This window comes from Oncorhynchus nerka, linkage group LG13 (assembly GCF_034236695.1).
Source record: "Oncorhynchus nerka isolate Pitt River linkage group LG13, Oner_Uvic_2.0, whole genome shotgun sequence".
NCBI lineage: Eukaryota > Metazoa > Chordata > Actinopteri > Salmoniformes > Salmonidae > Oncorhynchus > Oncorhynchus nerka.
In genome coordinates, this window is record NC_088408.1 from 67,632,127 (window position 1) to 67,656,789 (window position 24,663).

Consider the following 24,663-nt stretch of genomic DNA (forward strand, 5'->3'; position numbering starts at 1 on the left):
TTTCATTAGTGTAGTTAGACCACTGGGAACGGCTTTGATCACAGAAATAAACTCCCTGAAAGGTATTGGAAACTCTTTCAATGTTATAAATTGTTCATATGTGAGAACATTACCTTTGTTGTTGAAAACATCAAGAACAAAGTCAATATTGCTCTCATGCCAGCTGGGGTAGAACAATTACTTATTCCTTACAGTTATGTCTGAATTATTCCACAAAAGAGCTTTATGTGGGGAAGAATTGTGTATGAAACATCTTTTCCAGGGCATTAAAGCTTGTTGGTGAAACCTAGCCAATTTAGCAGGAAATCTTTCAGGAATATAATTACATTTCAGTAAATATTGAAGACCTCCCAACTTATTAAATACATTATTTGGAATGAAATACCATATTGAATTAGTATCGATCAAACATCTTTTCAACCAGTCGATCTTGAAAGTATTATTTATGTCAACAAAATCCAACACTTCCAGACCGCCTTCAGCTCTTTTATTAGAAAGGACTGACTTTTTTATTTTGTGAGACTTATTTTTCCAGATGAAGTCAAGAAAGGTCTTATTGATCTCTTTACAAGTAGCAGAATTTACACATAAAGATAATGAGGGGTACACAAAACGAGACAGTCCCTCTGCCTTGGACAGAAGTACTCTCCCAAGTATAGGAAGATCTCTTTGTAGCCAATTATTAACTATATTTTAGGTTTTCTTAATTTTAGGAGAGAAATTCAAATGTTGTCTGACTGAGTGTTTTTTGACAGATGTATTCCTAAATATTTAACACAGTCCTTTACAGGAATATTTTCTATTTCTTTATCATCAGAGTCAAACAAACATAAGATTTCACATTTGGGTGCCCTGCCTTGGTGTGCCCTGCTACTTCAATGGAGTGACGTCAGTGTTGGCCGCCCCGAGGATCCCTTATAGAAGGTTCAATCTATTCTTTGAAGAACCGGAAGCAGTTCCGTTTCAAAGGACCTGAACGACCCTGGACCGAGGTTGATTGACAAGAATTTAAACCAATCAACAGTTTTAAATAAAATACGATCCTCTTTGTACATCAACAGAGAATAGAGGGAGAGTTTCTTAGTAAAGGCGCTTTCTAGTACCTCTATGGGTGCTTATTCTAAAGTTCTTCAAAAAAAACTAGCTATAGCCAATTGAGTATCTCTCATGCTTCTTTAAAATATTGAGTGTTTATATTCTTTATTCCCTAAAACCAAGAGTGAAACCTTTCTATGAGTCACACAATAATACTTAGTCATGAGCTATGACTATTCAAAATATCATAGTATATTTTACCTCTATCTCTACCTACTAATGCCTCACATCAAAACATGCCTCCTCTATACTGTAGATCTGCATTTGTTCAAATGTTCTGTGGAGCAGCTGGCGTGTGTAGGCTAGAGGACAACAGAAACATCCCACATAATGTAACATATATTTTAATCATTCTTACACAATATTCTCATATGAAACTGATTTTGGCAGCTCGGTTTTGGTGATCAAAAATAACATACAGTCAAAATAATTACAATACTTTGCAATATAATTGCAATATAATTATAATTTAATATTCAAAAGGTGCCTAGTCAAAAGTAATTCGGAAAGCTGATACCATTTTCATTGAATGTAAAAACAGAAATAGGTTCATTCAAATGTATAGCCACAAGGCAGTCATAAAAAACGAAATATTAAAACCAACCACTCCACACAAAACAAACCCCCCAGATTTATACAAAATCTTACTAAAAATATAAAATACAGGACAGGTTTTCTGTACTGAAGTTGAACCTATTTCAGCCATTTATTTGCCTCATCCACAAGCCTATACATTACTGATCATTCACTAATATTTGTGCAAAAACAGACAAAAGCATGCAGCTCGATGTGGTGCTCGCTGAGTAAAATGACCATCTTGCTGGGAACACTGGGAAAGAGTGGCTTGAAATTTGACACTCTTTACAGAAGATTAAGATCTCGACAATACAGTAATGACATTCTCTGACAAGTTCCTAACAGTTTATGAATAAGTCTATCATAAATGTATTTGTGCTACAGTGGCTTGTCAAAAACATACACATTGCTAAAAGGAGTTTAAAAAAAGACAGTAATCCTTTAAAAAAATAATCTGCTACAAATTGGCAATACTTGGTCTTCACTTTCTCTTACACAACTTTCCAACTCCCGAAAATGATGCATATTTTTGCCTCCAGTTTAAAGCTGCAATTTGTAACATTTTGGGCGAAGACCAAATTCACATAGAAATGTGTGTTATAGATCTGTCTGACGTTGTCATTGAAAGCAAGTCTAATACGCAGTAGATCTGTTCTATGTGCGCTATTCAGCCCGTTCTTAAGTTTCGTTTTTGTGTCTTTTATTTTTGGTTTTGTACACCAGCCTCAAACAGCTGAAAGTACAATATTTTGGGTTATGGAAAATATATTTCACAGCAGTTTAAATGGTACAATGATTCTCTAGACTATACTTGCTTCTTTTATTCCATAAACTGAAATGGTGGAGCGATTTCTGCATAGTGCATCTTTAAATATAACACCAGCTGGTACCAAAGATATTTACCGAATTCCCTTCTATTATTGAGTGCCACCTTCTGTACATTAAATTACACTCTCAGACATCTATTTACTCTCAAACAACTATTTCAAGTAAAATGAGCTAATTTGAGATGAAAATAATCATTTTGTCCAGTGACGCCTGATAAATCCAGTAGATTAACAGTAACATACTATTGGCCTGGCATAACATACTGTAGCATGAAACACAACACACACTGCTCTCAGAGTGGAGTCCGACAGAACCAAACCCACTCTTCTTCTCCTCTCTTCTGGTACTAAAAATGTTTAGTGCTAGGCTGTGGGTTGAGAGCAGCCATATCAGTGGCCTTGTTACTGAGCATGTTCAGTTCAAAGTGCTTATGTGTGTCAACAGTCCAAGGAGCTCCATCTTCACATAGGACAGAGGGACATCAGAGGGACATCAGAGGTCTGGAGGTGCTCTAACCAAGCTCAGAGGTTCAGATAATATTGTAGCTATAGTCCAAAAGCCTTAAGCTCAATCACACTGTGCAGTCTGCAGAGCAGAGAGGAGGCGTCTCTCAATACACTGTTTACCTGAGACCAAAACAAAGGGAGAAACACAGTGAGAGACATTCCTAATTCATATCTTCAAATAGATGTGTGTGTGTGCACATGTTGGCACGTGTGTGTGTGTGCGCGTGTGTATCTATAAGCTACTTACATTTACTTATGTTGTCGATGTCTGCCTGCTCTGTGATGGTAAGGGACAAGCCCTCCATGAGCAGAAGGGCTTTATGGTATCTCTGGATGGGCGCCTGGCCACGGTGGAACATCTCATCTAGGGCTGCTGACTGCACCTGGAAAATAGCAACACACACACTCAGCTATTAACATTGCTCTTACAATATTATAACCACATCATAAATACTGCAGTAAAAGTAATGTCATAAAATGATATTTACTCTATCATCGTATATCATACAGTATGCATGTCCAATGAGTATGTTACACAATACTGAAGACTCCTAGACAGAGAAAGAATGGGAGCACATAGAGAGCACCGAAATGTACAGTACTGTGCAGTGAGAGAGAGGAGGCCTTACCATGGTCACGGTGTGACTGTAGATGAGTTTCTCTGCAGTGATGTTGCTCATGTGGTCCATCAGTCTCTGCTTGTTGAGGAGGAAGCTCTGCAGGCGGGCGTTGAGGGACCGACAGGACGTCACACTGCTCTTATACAGCTCATTCATCTTCTTCATCACTACATACAGGAGAAATGACTTTCATTTAATACACTTTATAAAGCATGATCATTAGCCTCCTACAGTCTAAACCCTGTCAAAGCTGGGGAATCAAAAGGAAGTTTGTTCTGAGGTGTCTGTCCTTTATCTGAGAATTCTAGGACACGATACATTTCTTGGGGGGCATGTATTTATTAACCCTTTATTTTTGGCACTAAACTATCTCCATAAAAACTGGTACCAGGGGACCTTCAGACGAGTCTTGTGAGGCTTGTGGGCGTCCTAGAGAAAAACAACTGACATGGACGTGTTCGGGAGAGACTCACCTTTCCACAGAAGGTGTGTAGCCCAAATTGTTCGGACACTACAGACAGAAGTTGGAAGATCGGCTGTACCGATTTCAAAAGAATCCCAAGACGCTTGTGGGGGTCGTAGAATAAAACAGAGAAACACCATCGTGATCGTGAGAGTCTCATCTTTCCAATAGTCTGTAGGCCAAACCGTTCGAATGCTACAGACGTTTTCGTGAGAAGACCGATCATCTAGCTCTGCAGATGTGGAAGTGCAACATCTGCAGATGCGTTGGATTGAGACGCATCCAATGCAAAAAAAAACAGATATCTCTTGCTTAAACTGACCGATTTTGATGGGGATTTTTAAAATTATGCTGATTAAATTTCCACGGGCCGCGGGGAAATCGAAACTCTCGGGATTAACAGGATTTAATGGCCATTTTTTTTGCACACATCAATGAGAAGAGGAACATATGGTCCCATGTCTCACCTTGCTTGACTGTAGAGGAGGGGAACAGTCTGCCTTCTCCGATGTCCTCCATAGCAGTGTGTAATGCAGACGAAAGATATTCTGCAGCCTTCATGTACAGCACCAACTGCTCTGCATAGCTGCGATAAACACATTGTGAGTACAAATGTTAACTTACACAAAGAATACATCATTACGCTGTGATTTAAAAAATAATTGGTCCAATTTAAAGCTCAGGGAATCAATAACAGAAAAATGCATCCCCTCACCCCCACTCCCGACTTAGAAGACTGATCTGATCAGCCACCAGGCTTTGCTGCAGGAAAGACACATCAGGAGCGTCCTCACTGGTCTCACTCTCAAGCCCAGTGTCTTTAGAACTGGCTATCTCCATGACACAGTGGACAAAGGCAAGAGTGAAGCGCAGGTTTCTCAGGCCGTCCGTATGCCACTGCTGTGAAGGAGAGCCAGAAAGGATTGCATTTTGTCAACAGTCTAGTTTCTGGCAATGTGCAAACTGATGAATCCATTCATGTACAGAGATCTAATATATTATAAAGGAGTGTTTATGTGTTTACCCCCATCAGTGTCTCCTCTGGGAGCTCTGGAGGGTCAAAATCTATGGCCCTGTCTGGGCTGGCTGTCATGGGGTGGGTAATATGCTGGTAGTTAGGTACATCTCTATGGGTTCCTCTGCTGATTGACCAGGATGGGCTGACATAGCTGGGGGAACCCACTGCTAAGAGGAAATATCAAATTTGTATTTTTTTGTATTTAATAGGATTCAAAGCATTTCTCCCTCTGCACATCCCATTGCATAGACCCTGATACCATGCTGGAATTCTGAATGTCTAATCAGACTATACTGATCTACTATGAGAACTTCTAAGGTAGTTGAAGATCCCTATGTACCTGAGAACGTCCTGGTGGGATTTGGTGGGGCATTTCCTCTGGATGGAGATCCCTCAGTGAACACGACTGAGGTGGGACTGCCTGAGGCTGAGGTTCCTGCAACCCTCAGAGCACCACTAGTTGGAGCTGTAGGGACACATCAGGGGGGGAAATGGTGTCTACTGGCTGAAATGTCATGGACATTGATCATAGACCTCCAATGCAAATGTATGGTCATATACCCACTGACTTGCAGTCAGGAACATTATAAAACATTTACTTTTCTTGTCAAGCCTCACATGGGTTATAGATAAGGCTGGTCCAGGATAGATTAAGACCCTACCTAATATATGAAAAGAGTGGGCAGTGGCACAATTACATAACGTCTAACCCAAGGGCAATAACAGGCTTACACAATTAGAAACAAACAATATATTTTTCCACAGCTCAAAATCCAATCCCCTTGGTTTGCCCATGGTGCCCTGGTACCTGTGGTGTCCATGGACCTCTCAGTGGGAAGGCTCTCGTTACTTCCTCCATCCAGCAGCTGAGCTCCAAAAGCAGCCTTTAGCATCATGTCAGACAGACGGCCTGCACTCAGAGACCTAGAGATAGGACACACACACACACAGATACCTTCAGAGGGCGTCAGCAGACACGTTTAATCATTAATCAATCATACCTTAAGATAGAGCCCACTACCACACTTATGGATATCAGATAGCCAGTATCTGTAGAGCTGGTTTTAACCTTTTGAAGGGGCCCTTCCTCTTCCCTGTGGCCCTGCTGATGTGGCTCAAGTCTGATACTGTCCGTGTTCGGGTGGGAATGATGGGCAAATCCTCAAAGCTGGTGGGCCGGGGGAATTCATGTGGAGGCGTGGCCTAAGCAGGAATCAGGAAAATAACAACATGAGAATGTTGTATTACAGAGTAACTACTTTACTCTTGAGCTTGCAGAAGAGACCACTAAATGTGACATTGTTTAGTGGATGACCTGAGGGCTCTGTTGTCCTGTCCAGGTGCTGAAGAGGCCAGTCTGCTCTGGGGTCTCTGGGATAGTGCCCACTGTGGGAAGAGAAGTGAAGAAGCACATGTTACAGTGAGTATTGTAGTAATGCAGTAATGGAGGTCTGAGGGGATTCCTACTGTACCTTGTGGAGAGGGCTGGTAGGGTTTGGCCCCTCCAGCTGACAGCCTGCGGTGGCTGAGCACTGCCCCCCCGGGGCCTGATGGGAGAAGGGAGGCTCCAGTCTTCCTACTCCCTGGGGAACTGCCACTACTCCTATCAACACAACAAAGGGTGGCCCTGAAACAGATGTGTAACGTGTCATCAACAATTTCCAGAATACACCCCCACGGAAGAAATGCCCCACAGAGAGAGTGAGAGGTATAGAGATATGTACCTGGTTGAGCCATGCAGGCCAGCGGGGTGTAGGTTTTGTTCTATGCGCTGGTAGTTGTGGATCTGTGTTGGGACAGGAATGGGTACAGACTGGCTGTAGTTACTCCCATTGAACTCTGCAGGCCTGCTGCACAGACAAAAAGGGAGGGGTGAGAGGAAAAGGATGAGTACACCTCAGTGATTTTGTAGGATTGAACACAGCGGGGGGTTGAAGGGAAACAAACACAGTAAATGCCTGTAAAAACAATACTTGTTCCCTCATAGATTTGTATCTATAAGTTAGGACAGGTCCATTCTCCCACAATGTTTGTAGTATGACAAACACTAAAGGATGTTATTATTTGATACCTATCAGTTAAACAGGAGTGTGCTTTATACTAAAGTCTGGTCACATTAAATGAGGGTGAGATGGACAAATGCTGTGAAACTTCTAATAGCCAGGTTTACTCCCCATCTGTCCCCCTCAGTCAGCCCTGCTCTTACCTAACAGGATTAGGGGGGCAAAGGGGTGAAGAGGGGGGTGGTGTCCTGCCTAGACTCCCAAGTACCGCAGCAGCCAGCAGAGAGCTCCTTTATCATCAAGACAAAGGTACAGGACAGAGTCAGTCAGTGTTACCCACTATCTACTTGCTGCTATAAGGACCTCTCATAACCATCTCCATTGTACAGATTTCTACAGTAGGACTATACATTTCCTGATATTAAATACAACAGGGTTATATCATTCTCCGGTGCCCAACTTACCCACTGTACAACATGCTGCCCTGGACAGGTGACCCATCTCCCATGTCACATGTGATCTCACCTGGTGGTAACAAAACAGGATCCAGGGACATATCAGTCACATGCGTTTACAGCATTAATCAAACCCATATCAAGAACACAATGCTGGTAAAGTCAGAGCTAGAGAGACAAAGAGAGAGAGACAGACAGACAGACAGACAGACAGACAGCGATAGATAGGGTGTCTTACTGGGGAACTGGGCAGGCACCATGACAAAGTCATCCATCTCAGAGGAGGTGTTCCTGCTGTAGTGGAGGGCTGTGTACCGGGAAGGGGTGGGCTCGGCCTTGGGCTGGAGTCTCTGCAGCACCGCATCGGAATGCTGAAGGGGAAAATATCTAATATTAGACCCTAGGTGACTGGTATTGGTAGCAGATCATTTCCCCTTCACATTATAAAGCATTGGGCTGAGCACTTGGAAAAGTGCTATATAAATCCTATTCATCATCGTTATCACTCCCCAGAGAGGAGGGGGGACTCACTTGAGGGGAGGAGGCCAGGTGAAAGGTGGAGGAGCTGCTAGAGGAGCTGGCAGACCCAGAGCTGGGGAAGGAGGGCATGGGCACCGGAGAGGCTGGAATGATGAAGGACACGGTCACTGTGGTACTAATCCCAACCTCATACTGGGGGCATGCCATGGCTTTGGTACTCTTTATTTCGGTACTAAATAACTTGAGTTGTACATTAGAACTCATTAATAATTCACACCTGTCTAAAATGCAGTTCCAATCCACAGAGCAATTTGCCTGTATGGCCTATAGGGATACTCACATTTCTTTGTGGATGAACTTGACTCCAGGAAAGAGTGATGGAAAAACTCATCTGTGTGGGTAAACAATGTCAAATAAATTGAAATAAGACTGACATTGCGAGGACTGATTACAGTTCCATTCCAGTGAAAAAGGCATCACATCAGACAGGGCCACAGTGTCTCCCAACCCCTCCTCTCTCAGCCTCCAGTATTTATGCTGCAATAGTTTACAGTGAGGGGGAAAATGATTTGATCCCCTGCTGATTTTGTACATTTGCCCACTGACAAAGAAATGATCAGTCTATCATTTGAATGGTAGGTTTATTTGAACAGTGAGAGACAGAATAACAACAAAAAAATCCAGAGAAACGCATGTCAAAAATTTTATAAATTGATTTGCATTTTAATGAGGGAAATAAGTATTTGACCCCCTCAATCAGAAAGATTTCTGGCTCCCATGTGTCTTTTGTACAGGTAACGAGCTAAGATTAGGAGCACACTGTTAAAGGGAGTGCTCCTAATCTCAGTTTGTTACCTGTGTAAAAGACACCTGTCCACAGAAGAAATCAATCAATCAGATTCCAAACTCTCCACCATGGCCAAGATCAAAGAGCTCTCCAAGGATGTCAGGGACAAGATTGTAGACCTACACAAGGCTGGAATGGACTACAAGAACATCGCCAATCAGCTTGGTGAGAAGGTGACAACAGTTGGTGCGATTATTCACAAATGGAAGAAACACAAAAGAACTGGAGTATTTCTCCTGTTTTAGCCGGTGTCCTGTGTGAATTTCAGTATGCTCCCTCTAATTCGTTCTCGTTTCTCTCTTTCTCCTCTGTCTTTCTTTCTCTCTTCTCTCGGAGGACCAGAGCCCTAGGACCATGCCTCAGGACTACCTGGCCTGATGACTCCTTGTTGTCCCCAGTCCACCTGGTCATGCTGCTGCTCCAGTTTCGACTGTTCTGCCTGCGGCTATGGAACCCTGACCTGTTCACCGGATGTGCTGTTTTCGACTCTGTCTCTCTACCGCACCTGCTGTCTCTAACTCTGAATGCTCGGCTATGAAAAGCCAACTGACATTTACTCCTGAGGTGCTGACCTGTTGCACCCTCGACAACCACTGTGATTATTATGACATCTTGGCCGTGTTCTGTTATAATCTCCACCAGGTACAGCCAGAAGAGAACTGGCCACCCCTCAGAGCCTGGTTCCTCTCTAGGTTCTTCCTAGGTTCTGGCCTTTCTATGGAGTTTTTCCTAGCAACCGTGCTTCTACATCTGCATTGCTTGCCGTTTGGGGTTTCAGGCTGGGTTTCTGTACAGCACTTTGTGACATCGGCTGACATAAAAAGGGCTTTATAAATACATTTGATTGATTGAGACAGCAGTGCAAATGTTAGTGAGTGAGAGAGTGAGTGAGGCTAACCAAAGTCCATGCGCTCCTTATGGTTCCTTTGCAGCAGGCCCAGGAGCAGGTGTCTCAGGTGGACTGACGTCTCCCGTGGAATGCTGGGAGAAACACAGGTTTACAGGTTTCACTTTGAAAACATATATCTTTAATGACCTTAAGACAAAACAAGCTGCGTGTTCAACAAGGACACAGAATAATATCACACATTGGACTGTTTTGTGTTTGTGTGTATTGACTATTTATAAGATTATGTTTTGAGATAGTTTATAATAGCAATAAGGCCCGGGGGTTGTGGTATATGGCCAATATACCACGGCTAAGGGCTGTTCTTAACCACGACGCAATGCGGAGTGCCTGGATACAGCCCTTAGCCGTGCTATGCTGGCCATATACCACAAACCCCTGAAATGCCTTATTGCTATAATAAACTGGTTACCAATGTAATCAAAGCAGTAAAAATAAATGGTTTGTCGTACCCGTAGTATACGGTTTGACATACTAACGCTGTCAGCCAATCAGCATTCAGGGCTCGAACCACCCAGTTTCTAACGTGTCGTGGAACACACCTTCCACGTCATGCATTATTTTCCACAGAACGCATAGCCCTCATTGATTATCCCTTACTAAGTAATGTATCAGGTTGTTATGACACCCTGAGCTGTAATGTGGTGTGTGGTTGTGTTTTCCTAGCACTAAGAGCAAGACTGTGGGGTATGATACTGACTGAGTGTGGCCGTGTGCCTGTGTTTATGTTTGAGTGACTCGGGGAATTTTGACACCCTGACCCTTACAATAAAAGGTTGCCGTTTTGAAACTGCAGTGAAAGTGCAGTAACTGCAGTCGACTGTGGTATTTTGGACGCAGTATTTGCAGCATACTGCAGTTAGACTGCACTCTGAACGCAATCTTTTTTTGGAAGGGGAGCCGTGGTGTGTGTGTGTGTGTGTGTGTGTGTGTGTGTGTGTGTGTGTGATATATCTGGGTCATGTGGAAAGTGATAGCGGTGCAGTAGCAGGCAGCTAACAGCTGTTATAAATAGTGAAAAGCAAATACTAAACCAAGTAACCCACACAAACATCCACATCCTTATCACAGGCTTTATCAGAGACAGAGTTCTACTAAACTGGTATTCCCCTGAGTGACACAAATACACAAGCTCACAAAGTAAAATAATAAAATATAACAAATGCATATGGCTGTTTTGCACTTCAAAGGGGATGGATAGGGGGATAATATTTGTGACCCTGAATAAGAGATACACAATTCTACAGCTGCACCATCAAGAGCATCTTGACCGGTTGCATCACTGCTTAGTATGGCAACCACACCGACGTCAATCGCATGGCACTACAGAGGATGGAGCGGACAGCCCAGTAAATTACTAGGGCCGAGCTCCCTGCCACCCAGGACCTCTATATCAGGCGGTGTGAAAGGAAGGCCCGGAAAATCATTAGACTCCAGCCACCCAAACCATAGACTGTTCTCTCTGCTTCCACATGGTAAGCGGTACCGGACTGACTCTATGCACATTCACTCTATGCACACTCTACACACACTTCATTTTCCCACCCACACACATTCATACTGACTCTACACACAAGTACACACACTCACATAAAATCATCATATTCGCTTCTGCTACTCTGTTTACCATATATCCTGATGCATAGTCACCTTCCCCCTATACACATCTAACTCTATCTCTTCAGTATCTTCAGTATCCCTGCTCATTGTAAATATGCTTTTGGCACTGACCCTGGAACTGATCCTGTATGTAGCTTACTTACGTTGTCGTGTTCTTCTTTCTATCTCTTGTGTGTTTTTGTTCTACTTGACTTTTTAGAAATAGAACCACTGATACTGATAACTGCATGCAAGAAATGCATTTCACTGTACTTGTGTATGTGCCGAATAAAACGTGAAACTTGAGTGTATAAGAATCTTTAGGTGTTGCAATAATGTTGACATCTATAAAAAAACATATAAAAAAACAAGTGTTAAATAAAATCTCTTTCTCTGAGAAATTGTATTAAGCGCCTATCAGAGTCCAAAACATGTACACGTACAACAGTGTTCTAGCATTTTTTTTATTTGAACCTTTATTTAACTAGGCAGTTAAGAACAAATTCTTATTTTCAATGACAGCCTAGGAACAGTGGGTTAACTGTCTGTTCAGGGGCAGAATGACAGATTTGTACCTTGTCAGCTCAGGGGTTTGAACTTGCAACCTTCCAGTTACTAGGCAAACGCTCTAACCACTAGGCTACCCTGCCGCCCCAGCATATTGGACCATTGTCTTCCATACTTTACGGATTCTCAGTGTGGCTCAAGCAATTTCTCCAACTGTCAATACTTGAATAGAGGACATGTTCTCCGAGTCGCGTTGGTTGGGAATGTTGGCGAGGTGTACGTTTGGACTGTGCATCCCCCACAGATGGTGGTCTGAGAGCCGAGCTTACAATATAGCTCGGTGTTTGAATTATTTATTTTATACAGTCTTTTTTGCTCATCTTTATCAAGGGGGCCAATCATTTTGGAGGTGACTGGACATTATAGGGTTACCTAAAGTAATCTGCCAGTAAGCTGATTAGACACATAAGACAGATCTGCCTGTTTATGCTATCCTCACACCTAATCCTGTGTGTGTGTGTGTGTGTTTCGACTCTCAGAGCAGAGGCCTGCAGGTCTCACTACTAACCTGGGCTGGAGGTCCCTGTTTCTCTCATAGAAGAGACGCAGCTCCTGGGGGCTACTGGCCTGCATGACAAACACACAACACAGGACACACACACACACATCCTGTCTGTAACTGTCTGTTACAGCTGGAATACACACCTACCTGTTCACTTACAATCACATGCAATCACTTTATTTATGAAACGTTTAACGCTTTGCCGCAAAATGAAATGATGAATGAAAAACAATTTGCAATAAAGAAAATTGCCTTTAAGAAATCAACTGTGATTTTACACTTCGGGTCAGAGGACATACAAGTTGTCATTTTATTAGTTCTCTTTTGTGGTTGATTGTACTCTGGATGTTTAGGACTTGTCAACTAAAACCAGGTGACATGGACAGTCTAAGTGAACACTACACCATCACATGATCACCCTGCCACTGACCCTGTCTGCTCTGAACTCACTGGCCTGTGCTGGCATGCTTCTCTCTGGGTAATTGCTATTCAAATAATTTAATGCAGGAATAGCCCTATACCAAGTACAAAGGTTCAAATCTTCGAATTTCAGACAGCTTCAACCTAAAGCTAAATCATTGTGACTTCCTAATAAACAGGCAGATCACTTAGCCTTTCAAGGAAATATGAACATAAGTCAAACTATTCTCGCTTGGCAAACTTGCTGACAGCTCTCTAGAACTCTCTCAAAACATGATTCAGCACAGCATCAATCAACCCTACACCACATATGCCACAGTCCACCGCATAGAGTGGCCTCCTAGATGGTAGGGTGATAAACCCCCTGCCTGCCCTGGCTGTTGTGAAACAATGTTTACCCTGGTCTCAGCCATTTCCTCATCCGCCTGGCAGCTTGGCTGTTTGTAAACAGGGATCTTTCGGAACAAGTGGACACACTGTTCAGACCCCCAGGGGTAACATAACAGCAGGGGAACACACAGAGAGGCACACAGTGTGCTGTGTGTGTGTGAACATGCTGTTTATCACAGGCTCGTGATGTGTTCTCGTACTTTATGCGAACAGCTGTCTTTCATATGATCTATGGTCACATGAACCACGGTAGTCAGCCTGTTCCGAAAGGCATTAGAAATCGTAAAAGACCTATTAGAAGTTTCTTAGGTTTTAGAAAACATTTTAGATTAGCATGAGTAAGTCATGTAACTATAAAGAAAACTATACGTTTCCTAACATTCTTGTTTCCTAAAATTGTGAGAGTGTGTGTTTATCACTCACCTGAAAGGGAGCTTTCCCAGTTAAACACTGGTACACTATGGTTCCTATGCTCCACAGGTCGGCCTTGGCATCATAGTTCTGGGACATGATCACCTCCGGGGCCTGAGCACAGACAGACACAGCACAGTGGGTTAGGGTCACATGTACAGTATTTGACCATAAGGTGGGTTAGGATGTGTACGTGTATGGGCAATAGGAGTTTCTCACCATATACATTGGGGAGCCACACAGAGTGGCTGCCATAGTGTTACACTGGAGGTGACGTGCAAAGCCAAAATCAGCTGGAGAGAGGGCAAAATCATCAGCCAAAAACACATCTCAAAACACATGTTTTCACTTATTTTCATTCTCTAAACCCACAATGAGAAATGTTTCTTTCTTTCAGAAGGGAAAACTGGAGGCTAAATGATGGACTCTTTCCAAGTGAATGATTTAAGAGACTAGGGTAGCTGTATCCTTTAAGTGGCAATATGACAACTAACCGACATTGATCAACAAACAAATCAGTTCCCAACCACACCCTGCAGCAAAAACTGTCCAGCTTCTCTTTTGTGTACTTAATGTACAGTATATTACCCAAAACATCCCAAAACACAAACCTATCTTGATGCAGGTGTTGTTAGGGCTGGACTTGCGTCCCTCGGGGTGACAGAGGAGGATGTTCTGAGGTTTGAGGTCTCTGTGGAGGATGCCCTTTTCTTTCAGCACCTTCATGGCCCCAGCTATCTGCTGAAGGAAGATCCGGATGGTGTCCTCACTCAGAGTAGCCTTAGCTGCAGTCACGTCAGAGGCCAAACAGGAGAACATACATGGGAAATAAAGTTATTAGGACAAGGGTCATGAGATCTGACAGTAGTACGGTTACGAATATATAGCTAGCTGTAGGAACTTCTTCCAAAATGTGTAAAGGACAGGAATAACTAACTGACACCATAATCCCTCAAGCACCTCGGCTGTATTTTTAGCCTCTGTGTTTTTCCACCCTAGGAGAGGAGATAAGTCAGCGACAGATGGATGAGGTCATGTTGGTACTACAGGAGCCTTGCAAGGCGTGTCTGGGCGTTGGATGTGCCAACCTAATGGCAAGGACAAGCAGGCACAGGAGATGCAGGCAAATGTCTTGTCTACAAAACAAGACAGCTTGCACGAAAGCAAAATCAGGCCACAACAGGCCTTCGATCTTTAAATAGACTCATCGACCTACGCACACATGGTAAATTTAGTCAATGAGACATCTGTATGCCCTCGGTCTAGTCACTGTTTCTGAAGGGGAGAGAGTGTAATAGAAGGAGGAGATTGTCCGTTGATATTCTGCTAAGAGTATGAGAGGAGAGAATGTTTTATTCTGTTGATTTATGATGGTGTCAGTGGGACGATTATTGACCATTTTGGCTATGAGAGAGCAGGCAAAATAGGGAGGTATATTCATTGCTCAATATTGTTATGTTACTCTAGGTCTGTGTGTGAAGGAGAGATATTTTCAGTGGCCTTGTGTTTCTTCAGTGAGTGTAGGGAAACATTCATTTATGTGTTAATCACAAAGAAATCTAGTTCTCTATGTTGGGCTTAATTTGGGCCAAGTATTTGTTATACAGGCCTAGGCATTGTGTCAGCATGTAACCCACATCTAAATTATATGTCACATTGTTTTTCCCAAAGATGATTATGGGTCTACTTTTCATGATCTTTCAAAATAAAATGATTACAAGTACTCAACAAAAGCCGCAACGAAGTCCTCAACAAAGTCTCTGGCAGATTGTATTACTATAACAACAATAGCTTATCACAATAACCTGCAACCAAATCTTTGTTAGGTTGGTCTTCGTTTGACCCTGTTTCACACTAGCCAATGGTGTTTGGTTCTTCACTCTAAGCAATACAAATGGGTATTAATACAGGCACCTGAAACCCCTACAGTACAATCACAACGAAGGTGCTAGAATGCTTAAGATGTTAAGATGTTTCAATTCCTTTTGAAATTCAAACATGAGTTAAGAGGAGAGACACATTTGTCAAAGCTCTGATTGTGAGGTGACAGTATACTCACAGTGGAGGTATTCTGCCAAATCTCCTCCATTGCAGTACTGGGAGCAGAAAATAATGGAACATTTCATTAGATATAATTGAATTGTTTCTTTCTACAACCACTATTAATCCACATACTGTATACAGTAGCCTATACATAAAGCAAACCAGACTTCATCTTACCTCCATGACCAGATACACACACCCAGCCATTTCCTGTTGGAGAAAACATAAAAATCATTGATTGAGGTGACATAATATATCCATATAGATTTTTAAGATCGCAAATATTGACTAAAACTGTGTATGTTCAAAATACATTTACCCCGACAACAAGGGGAAAAAAACCTACAGCCTTTGCAATATATAATTATTACTTTTGTTCTGTTCATTTTCCCCCAAGGCAAATTAATTCCATCCACGGTTGTTTTAAATTAGATATGCACTACAGTCCCAAGTGGGATGGGCACATGTAGTAGGTTTGAATAATGCATAAATGTAGAGACTATCCCATAAGAAACAAACGACACCACTTCATAATTTAGAGTGGGCTGGCTCCCATTTGGCCGATCATGCAGGGTTGAGCTGGCAGCAAGGAAGGTGAGAGGGTTAGGCTGTCAGTCCAAGCTGACTGCTATTGAATGGATTATAAGGGTGTGACTGGGAGGGGAGTGAAGAAGTGGATTCAGGTTCCACTTGAATTTAAAAGGTTTTAGTAGAAACCAGTATCCTTTATCCCCACTGGGTACAGACATCAATTCAACATCTATTCCATGATGTTTCAACGTAATTTCATTGAAATGACATGGAAACAACGTTGATTCAACCAGTGTGTGCCCAGTGGGTCTTTTAATATTTAAACAAATATTGCTCAGTTACTCAGCAATTGGTCCCATTTAGAGATACAATACATTGTATCAATCAAATGTCACCCAAACAAAATGGAACTGAGATAAAAATGGGCTGAGTAAATGTTAGATACATTACATGACAGCTAGCGACATTACAGTAGGACAAAAGCCCTTCCTTTCATGTCTCCATATCACCTAGCAGGTGTCAGGTCATTAATGATCACTACTCATTAAGTTGCTGAAGACTGTTCCTGGGGAGATTTCTGCTGACTGAGCTCCTTGTCTGTTGTCTTAAGCCATTATTTAGCGTGCAGGCCGACTGCACCCTGCCATCTGTTTAAGACCAGTGAACCCAAACAGATCAGCAAACCATCTAATGTCTGTCTGGTGACGGGATCATTTTACAACCACATAGGGCCTTTAAGGGAGGACAGACAAATACAGCTGCAGCTGAAGCCCCATACAATACCTGAGATGGGAACATTGAGATACTCACCTACACGCAAATTTGATAAGTTTATTCATTAACCAGATGCCAACTGACAGTAACGGATATGTTATAACAATGTATCAGATTAGATGTCTCCCATTTACTGGGATTGGATTGGCTAGTAAAGACATCTATAGATTGATTGTTCTGGTCCAACAGCTGGCTTCAGCAACAGCTCTTCTTCTAAGGCCAGCTGCCACTTGGGACAAGAAAGTCTTACCTACTGTACGGTACTGTAGCACTCAGCCATAAACTGGTCTACACGTGAAAGTTGTTCTTCTGCTTCACATGGGAATATTTTTTACAGAAACCTCTAGGCCCCTCAAACTCAACTCTGGACCTCAAAGCCAGTCCCACTGTGTTTTTTCAATGTTCCCCTCTAATCAGGGACTGATTTAGACCTGGGAAACAAGGTGTGTGCAATTAATTATCAGGTAGAACAGAAAACCATCAGGCTCTGGACCTCGTAGGGCAGGGATCATCAACTAGATTCAGCCGTGGGAAGATTTTTTCTTCAGTGGATGGTCGGGGGCGGAACATAATTACAAATCATTTGTAGATTGCAAATTGACTGCAAGAAGCCCAAACAGATACAATATTTCAAACTTTGCTTACATTTGTATATCCCTTCTCTCTATAATGCGTGGGAATACTTGGGAACAGATTTCCAAAAGGAAAATCACTTGGAGAGGATTTCCTGGTGTTTTTACAATATTTTATGTCCAAGAATAAATATACACTGCTCCAAAAAATAAAGGGAACACTTAAACAACACAATGTAACTCCAAGTCAATCACACTTCTGTGAAATAAAACTGTCGACTTAGGAAGCAACACTGATTGACAATAAATTTCACATGCAGTTGTGCAAATGGAATAGACAACAGGTGGAAATTATAGGCAATTAGCAAGACACCCCCAATAAAGGAGTGGTTCTGCAGGTGGTGACCACAGACCACTTCTCAGTTCCTATGCTTCCTGGCTGATGTTTTGGTCACTTTTGAATGCTGGCGGTGCTTTCACTCTAGTGGTAGCATGAGATGGAGTCTACAACCCACACAAGTGGCTCAGGTAGTGCAGCTCATCCAGGATGGCACATCAATGCGAGCTGTGGCAAGAAGGTTTGCTGTGTCTGTCAGCGGTGTCCAGAGTATGGAGGCGCTACCAGGAGACAGGCCAGTACATCAGGAGACGTGGAGGAGGCCATAGGAGGGCAACAACCCAGCAGCAGGACCGCTACCTCCGCCTTTGTGCAAGGAGGAGCAGGAGGAGCACTGCCAGAGCCCTGCAAAATGACCTCCAGCAGGCCATAAATGTGCATGCATCTGCTCAAACGGTCAGAAACAGACTCCATGAGGGTGGTATGAGGGCCTGATGTCCACAAGTGGGGGTTGTGCTTACAGCCCAACACCGTGCAGGACGTTTGGCATTTGCCAGAGAACACCAAGATTGGCAAATTCGCCACTGGCGCCCTGTGCTCTTCACAGGTGAAAGCAGGTTCACACTCAGCACATGTGACAGACGTGACAGAGTCTGGAGACGCCGTGGAGAACGTTCTGCTGCCTGCAACATCCTCCAGCATGACCGGTTTGGCAGTGGGTCAGTCATGGTGTGGGGTGGCATTTCTTTGGGGGGCCGCACAGCCCTCCATGTGCTCGCCAGAGGTAGCCTGACTGCCATTAGGTACCGAGAAAAGATCCTCAGACCCCTTGTGAGACCATATGCTTTTGCAGTTGGCCCTGGGTTCCTCCTAATGCAAGACAATGCTAGACCTCATGTGGCTGGAGTGTGTCAGCAGTTCCTGCAAGAGGAAGGCATTGATGCTATGGACTGGCCCGCCCGTTCCCCAGACCTGAATCCAATTGAGCACATCTGGGACATCATGTCTCGCTCCATCCACAGACTGTCCAGGAGTTTTGAGTGTGACTCCAAATCCAGACCTCCATGGGTTGATAAATTTGATTTCCATTGATAACTTTTGTGTGATTTTGTTGTCAGCACATTCAACTATGTAAAGAAAAAAGTATTTAATAAGAATATTTCATTCATTCAGATCTAGGATGTGTTATTTTAGTGTTCCCTTTATTTTTTTGAGCAGTGTATTATATATAATAATACTAATTTGTAGACTGCAAATTGACTGCAAAAAGCCTAAACATATATCATATTTGACTAAAACAATCATTTCAAACCTTGTTTACATTTGTATATGATCACATGTATCTCTCTATTATGCATGAGAATACTTGGGAACAGATTTCCAAAATTAAAATCACTTGGAGCTGATTTCCTGGTGTTTTTACAGTCTTTCATATCCAACAATGAATCATTATTATTATTAGAATTATTTTTGCTCAGGAAACATGGGAGGACAAATTGGCCCACTGGCCTCCAGTTGGGGAACCACTGTCACGCCCTGACCGTAGATTGCATTGTTTGTTTCTATTTTTAGTTTGGTCAGGGTGTGATGCGGGTGGGTATTCTATGTTGTAGGTCTAGGTTTTCTTTTTCTATGTGTTTGGCCTGGTATGGTTCTCAATTAGAGGCAGCTGTCTGTTGTTGTCTCTGATTGAGAGCCATACTTAGGTAGCCTGTTTTCCCATTTTGAGTTGTGGGTGATTGTTTTCCATTTCAGTGTTTTCACCATACGGGACTGTTTCGGTTTTCCTTTATTCTTTTGTTATTTTGTATTCAGTGTTCAGTTTATTAAAATAATGATGAACACGTACCACGCTGCATCTTGGTCCTCACTTTCTTCCACCAACGGTCGTTACAGACCTACCCACCACCAAAGGACCAAGCAGCGTGATGAGGAGCAGCAGAGCTATCTGGAGAAATGGACATGGGAGGAGATACTGGAAGGCAAGGGACCCTGGGCACAGGCTGGGGAGTATCGCCGTCCGCAGGAGGATTTGGAGGTAGCTAAGACTGAGCGGAGACAGTATGAGTTAACACGGCTGGCAAGGAAGCCCGAGAGGCAGCCCCAAAAATGTCTTGGGGGGGGGGGGGGCACACGGGGGAGTGTGGCTAAGTCAGGTAGGAGACCTGAGCCAACTCCCAGTGCTTACTGGGGCGAGAGGTTGACCGGGCAGGCACGGTGTTATGCGGTGAGGTGCACGGTGTCCCCAGCGTTCACGCATAGCCCGATACGCTACATCGCAGCTCCTCGTATCGGCCGGGCTAGAGTGGGCATCGAGCCAGGAGGAATGAAGCCGGCTCAGCGCATCTGGTCACCAGTGCGTCTCCTCGGCCCAAGTTATATGGCACCAGCCCTACGCACGGTGTCCCCGGTTCGCCAGCACAGCCCAGTGTGGTCTGTTCCACCCTGCCATGCTTGCCGGGCTACAGGGGGTATCCAGCCAGGACAGGTTGTGCAGGCTCGGTGCTCGAGACCTCCAGTGCACCTCCATGGTCCGGTCCATCCGGTGACTCCTCCACGCACCAGGCCTCCTGTGGCAGCCCCACGCACCAGGCTATCTCTCCGTCTCCTCCCTCCAGGTGCTCTCTCCTGTCCGGAGCTTCCAGAGCCTTCCTCCTGTCCGGAGCTGCCGGAGCCGCCCGTCAGTCAGGAGCTGCCGGAGCCGCCCTTCACTCCGGCGCTGCCGGAGTCTCCCGTCTATTCGGGGCCCGCTGCAAGGGTCCCCAGTCCGAGGTCGGCGGCGTGGGTCGCTGCTCCAAAGGCGCCACTTAAGTGGGCCAAGACTATGGTGGAGTGGGGTCCATGTCCTGCGCCAGAGCCGCCACCGCGGACAGATGACCACCCAGACCCTCCCCTATGAGTTTAGATTTTGCGGCCGGAGTCCGCACCTTTGGAGGGGGGGTACTGTCACTGTATGTTTCTATTTTTAGTTTGGTCAGGGTGTGATGCGGGTGGGTATTCTATGTTGTAGGTCTAGGTTTTCTTTTTCTATTTGTTTGGCCTGGTATGGTTCTCAATCAGAGGCAGCTGTCTATCGTTGTCTCTGAGAGCCATACCTGTTTTCCCATTTTGAGTTGTGGGTGATTATTTTCCATTTCAGTGTTTTCACCATACGGGACTGTTTCGGTTTTCCTTTATTCTTTTGTTCGTTTGTATTCAGTGTTCAGTTTATTAAAGGCATCATGAACACGTTCCACGCTGCGCTTTGGTCTACTCCTTCTTCCACCAACGCAAAACCACGTTGTCACGTTCTGACCATAGTTCTGTTATTTTATTCTTTGTTTTAGTATGGTCAGGGTGTGAGTTCGGGTGGGCAGTCTGTTTGTTTTTCTATGTTGGGGTTTTGAGTTCGGCTTAGTATGGTTCTCAATCAGAAGCAGCTGTCAATCGTTGTCCCTGATTGAGAATCATACTTATGTAGCCTGGGCACTTTTGGTTTGTGGGTGTTTGTTTGCGTGTGAGTATTTGAGCCACACGATACTGTTTCGGTTTTCGTTTTGTTCACATCGTTTATTGTTTTGTATTTCAGTGTTCAGTTCGTTTTGAATAAATCATCATGAACACTTACCACGCTGCGCTTTGGTCCGATCCTTCTTCCACCTCTGAATGCCGTTACACACGTTGCAGGGTAAGAGTTGAACAGCCCTGCTCTAAGCCAAAAGTACTCTCTGGATCTTGTAGTGTGTGGACGTAGGGTACGAGGGGGTAACGAACCCCCCTAAGAACCATTTCTAATTGCTGACACAAAAAGCAACGTTTTGAAAGAAATGGTATGTGGATCAAGGTCATGCTAAGGCGACTAAACTATAAAGGGAAATAAATGGCTACATTAGACTTTTTTTTGTTATTTCATGAAATGTTGTTTTTAGAAAAGGGGCTTTTTTAAAGTCCCGGGGTAATTGGGGGTGCCAGTTACCCGAGTAGAAGATTATGGCATAGGGTTTCACACAAGTGTGTTAAAATCCATTTAATCAGTTTTATTTAGAAATGTCTTTAGTTGTCTAATTGTAATTATTAAAATATGGTGGGGGGGAGGGGGTGTTGCACATATGGCCATTAATATCTGCACTATGAGGAGATTTGATGTAGTCCCTCTTAACTCACCTGCACATTCATTTCCTTTGTTCTTTGTTGTTCCTTTTCCATACAATCCATTATGTACAATTGCACTAAATATTATTTGAACAATGCAGGATTTTTAATCCCAGCAGTCTTTAAAATGACATTCAGGAGCAAAAAGTTTTCAAAAGCTGTTTTTAATATAATATTGGAATAGAATATAACATTAAATAACATTGGAGTGTAACATTGATGTGGCAACTCTCTTATGCTCTGCTATTGCATGATTCTAATCTGTACGTAGGCCACAAAAAAAGCTATCCCCAGTAAAATTGGAGCACAACTCACTAGCCCACCGACTGCACTGCTCACACCTACAGTAATTCCACCTGTGACTGAAAATGGGGAGAGATGCTAATTTAAAAGCTCCCTCTTAAAAACGTAGCTAGCGATCCAGCAGTATGACATAAAATGCTGTGTAAAATAGCTAAAAGGCTATAAAGTAACATTAACTGTAAAGCTATCAGCCACTAGTGGAAACATTTACAACGGCAATTAAGTTACGTTATCTTTTATAATGTATTTTACCTCAGACGATCTGGTAGTAAGGTTGCCCCAACACACTCATCCGACATATTAATATTTAAAAAGTAAATAAATGTTTCTCTCTAAACAGGTAGATTATTTATCTTAAGGCTTTCCTAATTGTATATATTTTTTAAACTTGGTGACATCTTGTGGTCTTTATGTGAATTACAGGGGGGGGGGGGGGCAGCTACTTCAGGGGGCTAGTTACCCCCTAGTACCCTACGTGTTATCTATATCAGTTCTTAATAACATACACACACGCCTATCAACAGAGTATGAGCGAATGAGATGCAATGTTCTGCACATCGAATGTCAACAATTGCGCATGTGACAGCAGGTTTAGGAAAAGCTGTTAGTCAGCTTATTGTGTAGAACTAGAACAGTGTGTGATGATACCGACATGTACAGGTAGGCTCCATGTGTGTCAATAATACATAACGATGTTGAAAATCGACGCATACCTGGAAGTCAAGTAGTCCAACGATATTCTCATGTTTCAGTTCCTGTGTAGGGGAACAACAATTGAATGGTTCATTTGTCTAGGTCTGGATTTACAATAATTGCATAAAGTTTCGTCGTCAAATTATTACCTTTAATATTTTTATCTCTTTTCCTAACAGGGAATGGGATTTTGCCAAGTTCTTCTTGTTAATACATTTCACAGCTACTTCCATGTCATGCCTCTGAAAAAGGCAAAGGGAAAGACAGAAGATGAACGGTTATACAATCTCTCAATACAAAATGTATATAGGACTTATCTCACCCTGGTTATAACATATGTATAATAGCATACAAATTACCTCCTTATGTCTCCCTTTGAACACCACGGCAAAGGCACCATGTCCAATCAGGTCTTTCCTGTTGAACTCGAATTTCCCAATAGTCTCCATACTGTTCAATAATAATAACAACAGGTGCTGTGTATATCCAGGTGGAATCAGGATGTTGAGGTTACCACCGGAACAATGTGGAAGTCGCCACCGTTCAACTCCAGACAGCAAGAAAGGTGTCTAGATCCTTCAAGTCTCTCCCCGATTAAAAACCCGAACACTTCTTGAATCATGACGGTTTCATTTAAAATATCAATATCCTATATTAGAAGTTGTTGTCACCATTATGCCTTTATATAAAAAGCAAAATGACAGATCTCATATAGAACAGACTGAAAACTGTTTACAAAAGAGAAGTCAATTTCCCGTCGTTAGTTGGATATAAGCTCTAAAGTAGTCTATATGAATTCTCAAAACGTACGTTTTCTTTACACATACAGATAAGTAACCTTTATACAGACACTGTAGGCTATACTGGTTACATTTGTTGCGAGTCTTCACCTATCACGAACAAACGATCCCACTGTAGTTATTCATATCCCTGGGTGTGAGCATGCGCAACAGGAGTTGTAGCAGTGTTCACCTAGTCATAAACATGAGTGCCACTGGCGCGCAATAATAACTTGTCTAATCATCATGGCCACAGGTTGCTTAACCTAACGCAACGCAATATCAGTGTATGTGTATATGTCATTTTCACACATGAAATAATGCCTTGTCTACCACATCCTTTTCTTTATTTTAGCATTGCCACTTCTTAGGCCTACTGCAGTTTCAATACTTCCAATAGATAGCGCAGGTGAGACGGTATTCTTTTTATTCATTTTAACATACAGTAGGAAGGATACTGGGGTCTGTTGAGAGAGGAATTACATACAATACGTTTTCATGTTTGTCTTTTTATTCAACAAACTTGAACACAGAAAGTACCTTAGAAAACAAGCAAAAGACAGGCCATAAGATGATGGTCTGTTCTGAAATACTGAAAAAAGACAAGTCATGGGAGGTGTTTTTAAATGATTTCATACAGCAAATCCTATTGTAGGAGACTAAGTGTTGGTACAGTGTCAGAACCATCAACATCTCATCAGACATTTCTCTCCAATCTCACAGTGAAACTCAACAAAAGACAATTTGCTGTGCTCAATTCAAAGTCGCACTTTTGTGTTTGTGAAAGACATGAATATGCTAGCCTATAACTAT

At 43.0% G+C, this 24,663-nt stretch overlaps 1 protein-coding gene across 5 annotated transcripts; it reads right to left on the reverse strand.

Annotated features, from left to right (window-relative positions):
- Positions 1 to 1,423: 1,423 nt before the first annotated feature.
- ulk1a (unc-51 like autophagy activating kinase 1a) lies at positions 1,424 to 24,007 on the reverse strand. 5 transcript variants are annotated; one of them, XM_029677888.2, is made up of 27 exons: positions 23,431 to 24,007; positions 23,221 to 23,313; positions 23,092 to 23,133; positions 15,908 to 15,940; positions 15,747 to 15,783; positions 14,299 to 14,472; positions 13,907 to 13,980; positions 13,700 to 13,801; positions 12,473 to 12,531; positions 9,790 to 9,872; positions 8,385 to 8,435; positions 8,096 to 8,187; positions 7,803 to 7,935; positions 7,574 to 7,634; positions 7,313 to 7,399; positions 6,831 to 6,956; positions 6,579 to 6,709; positions 6,422 to 6,492; positions 6,176 to 6,309; positions 5,915 to 6,030; positions 5,447 to 5,572; positions 5,113 to 5,273; positions 4,804 to 4,988; positions 4,556 to 4,674; positions 3,635 to 3,792; positions 3,253 to 3,388; positions 1,424 to 3,125 (listed from the first exon to the last, which is right to left on the reverse strand). In XM_029677888.2, the coding sequence occupies exons 1-27, from the start codon at positions 23,518 to 23,520 to the stop codon at positions 3,067 to 3,069; spliced, it is 2,733 nt and encodes a 910-aa protein (XP_029533748.1). In that variant the 5' UTR covers positions 23,521 to 24,007; the 3' UTR covers positions 1,424 to 3,066. The 5 variants fall into 5 exon arrangements, with proteins under 5 accessions (XP_029533748.1, XP_029533747.1, XP_029533745.1 ...); XM_029677887.2 differs by having other exon boundaries at positions 5,113 to 5,270; positions 6,579 to 6,733; XM_029677885.2 differs by having other exon boundaries at positions 6,579 to 6,733.
- Positions 24,008 to 24,663: the final 656 nt, after the last annotated feature.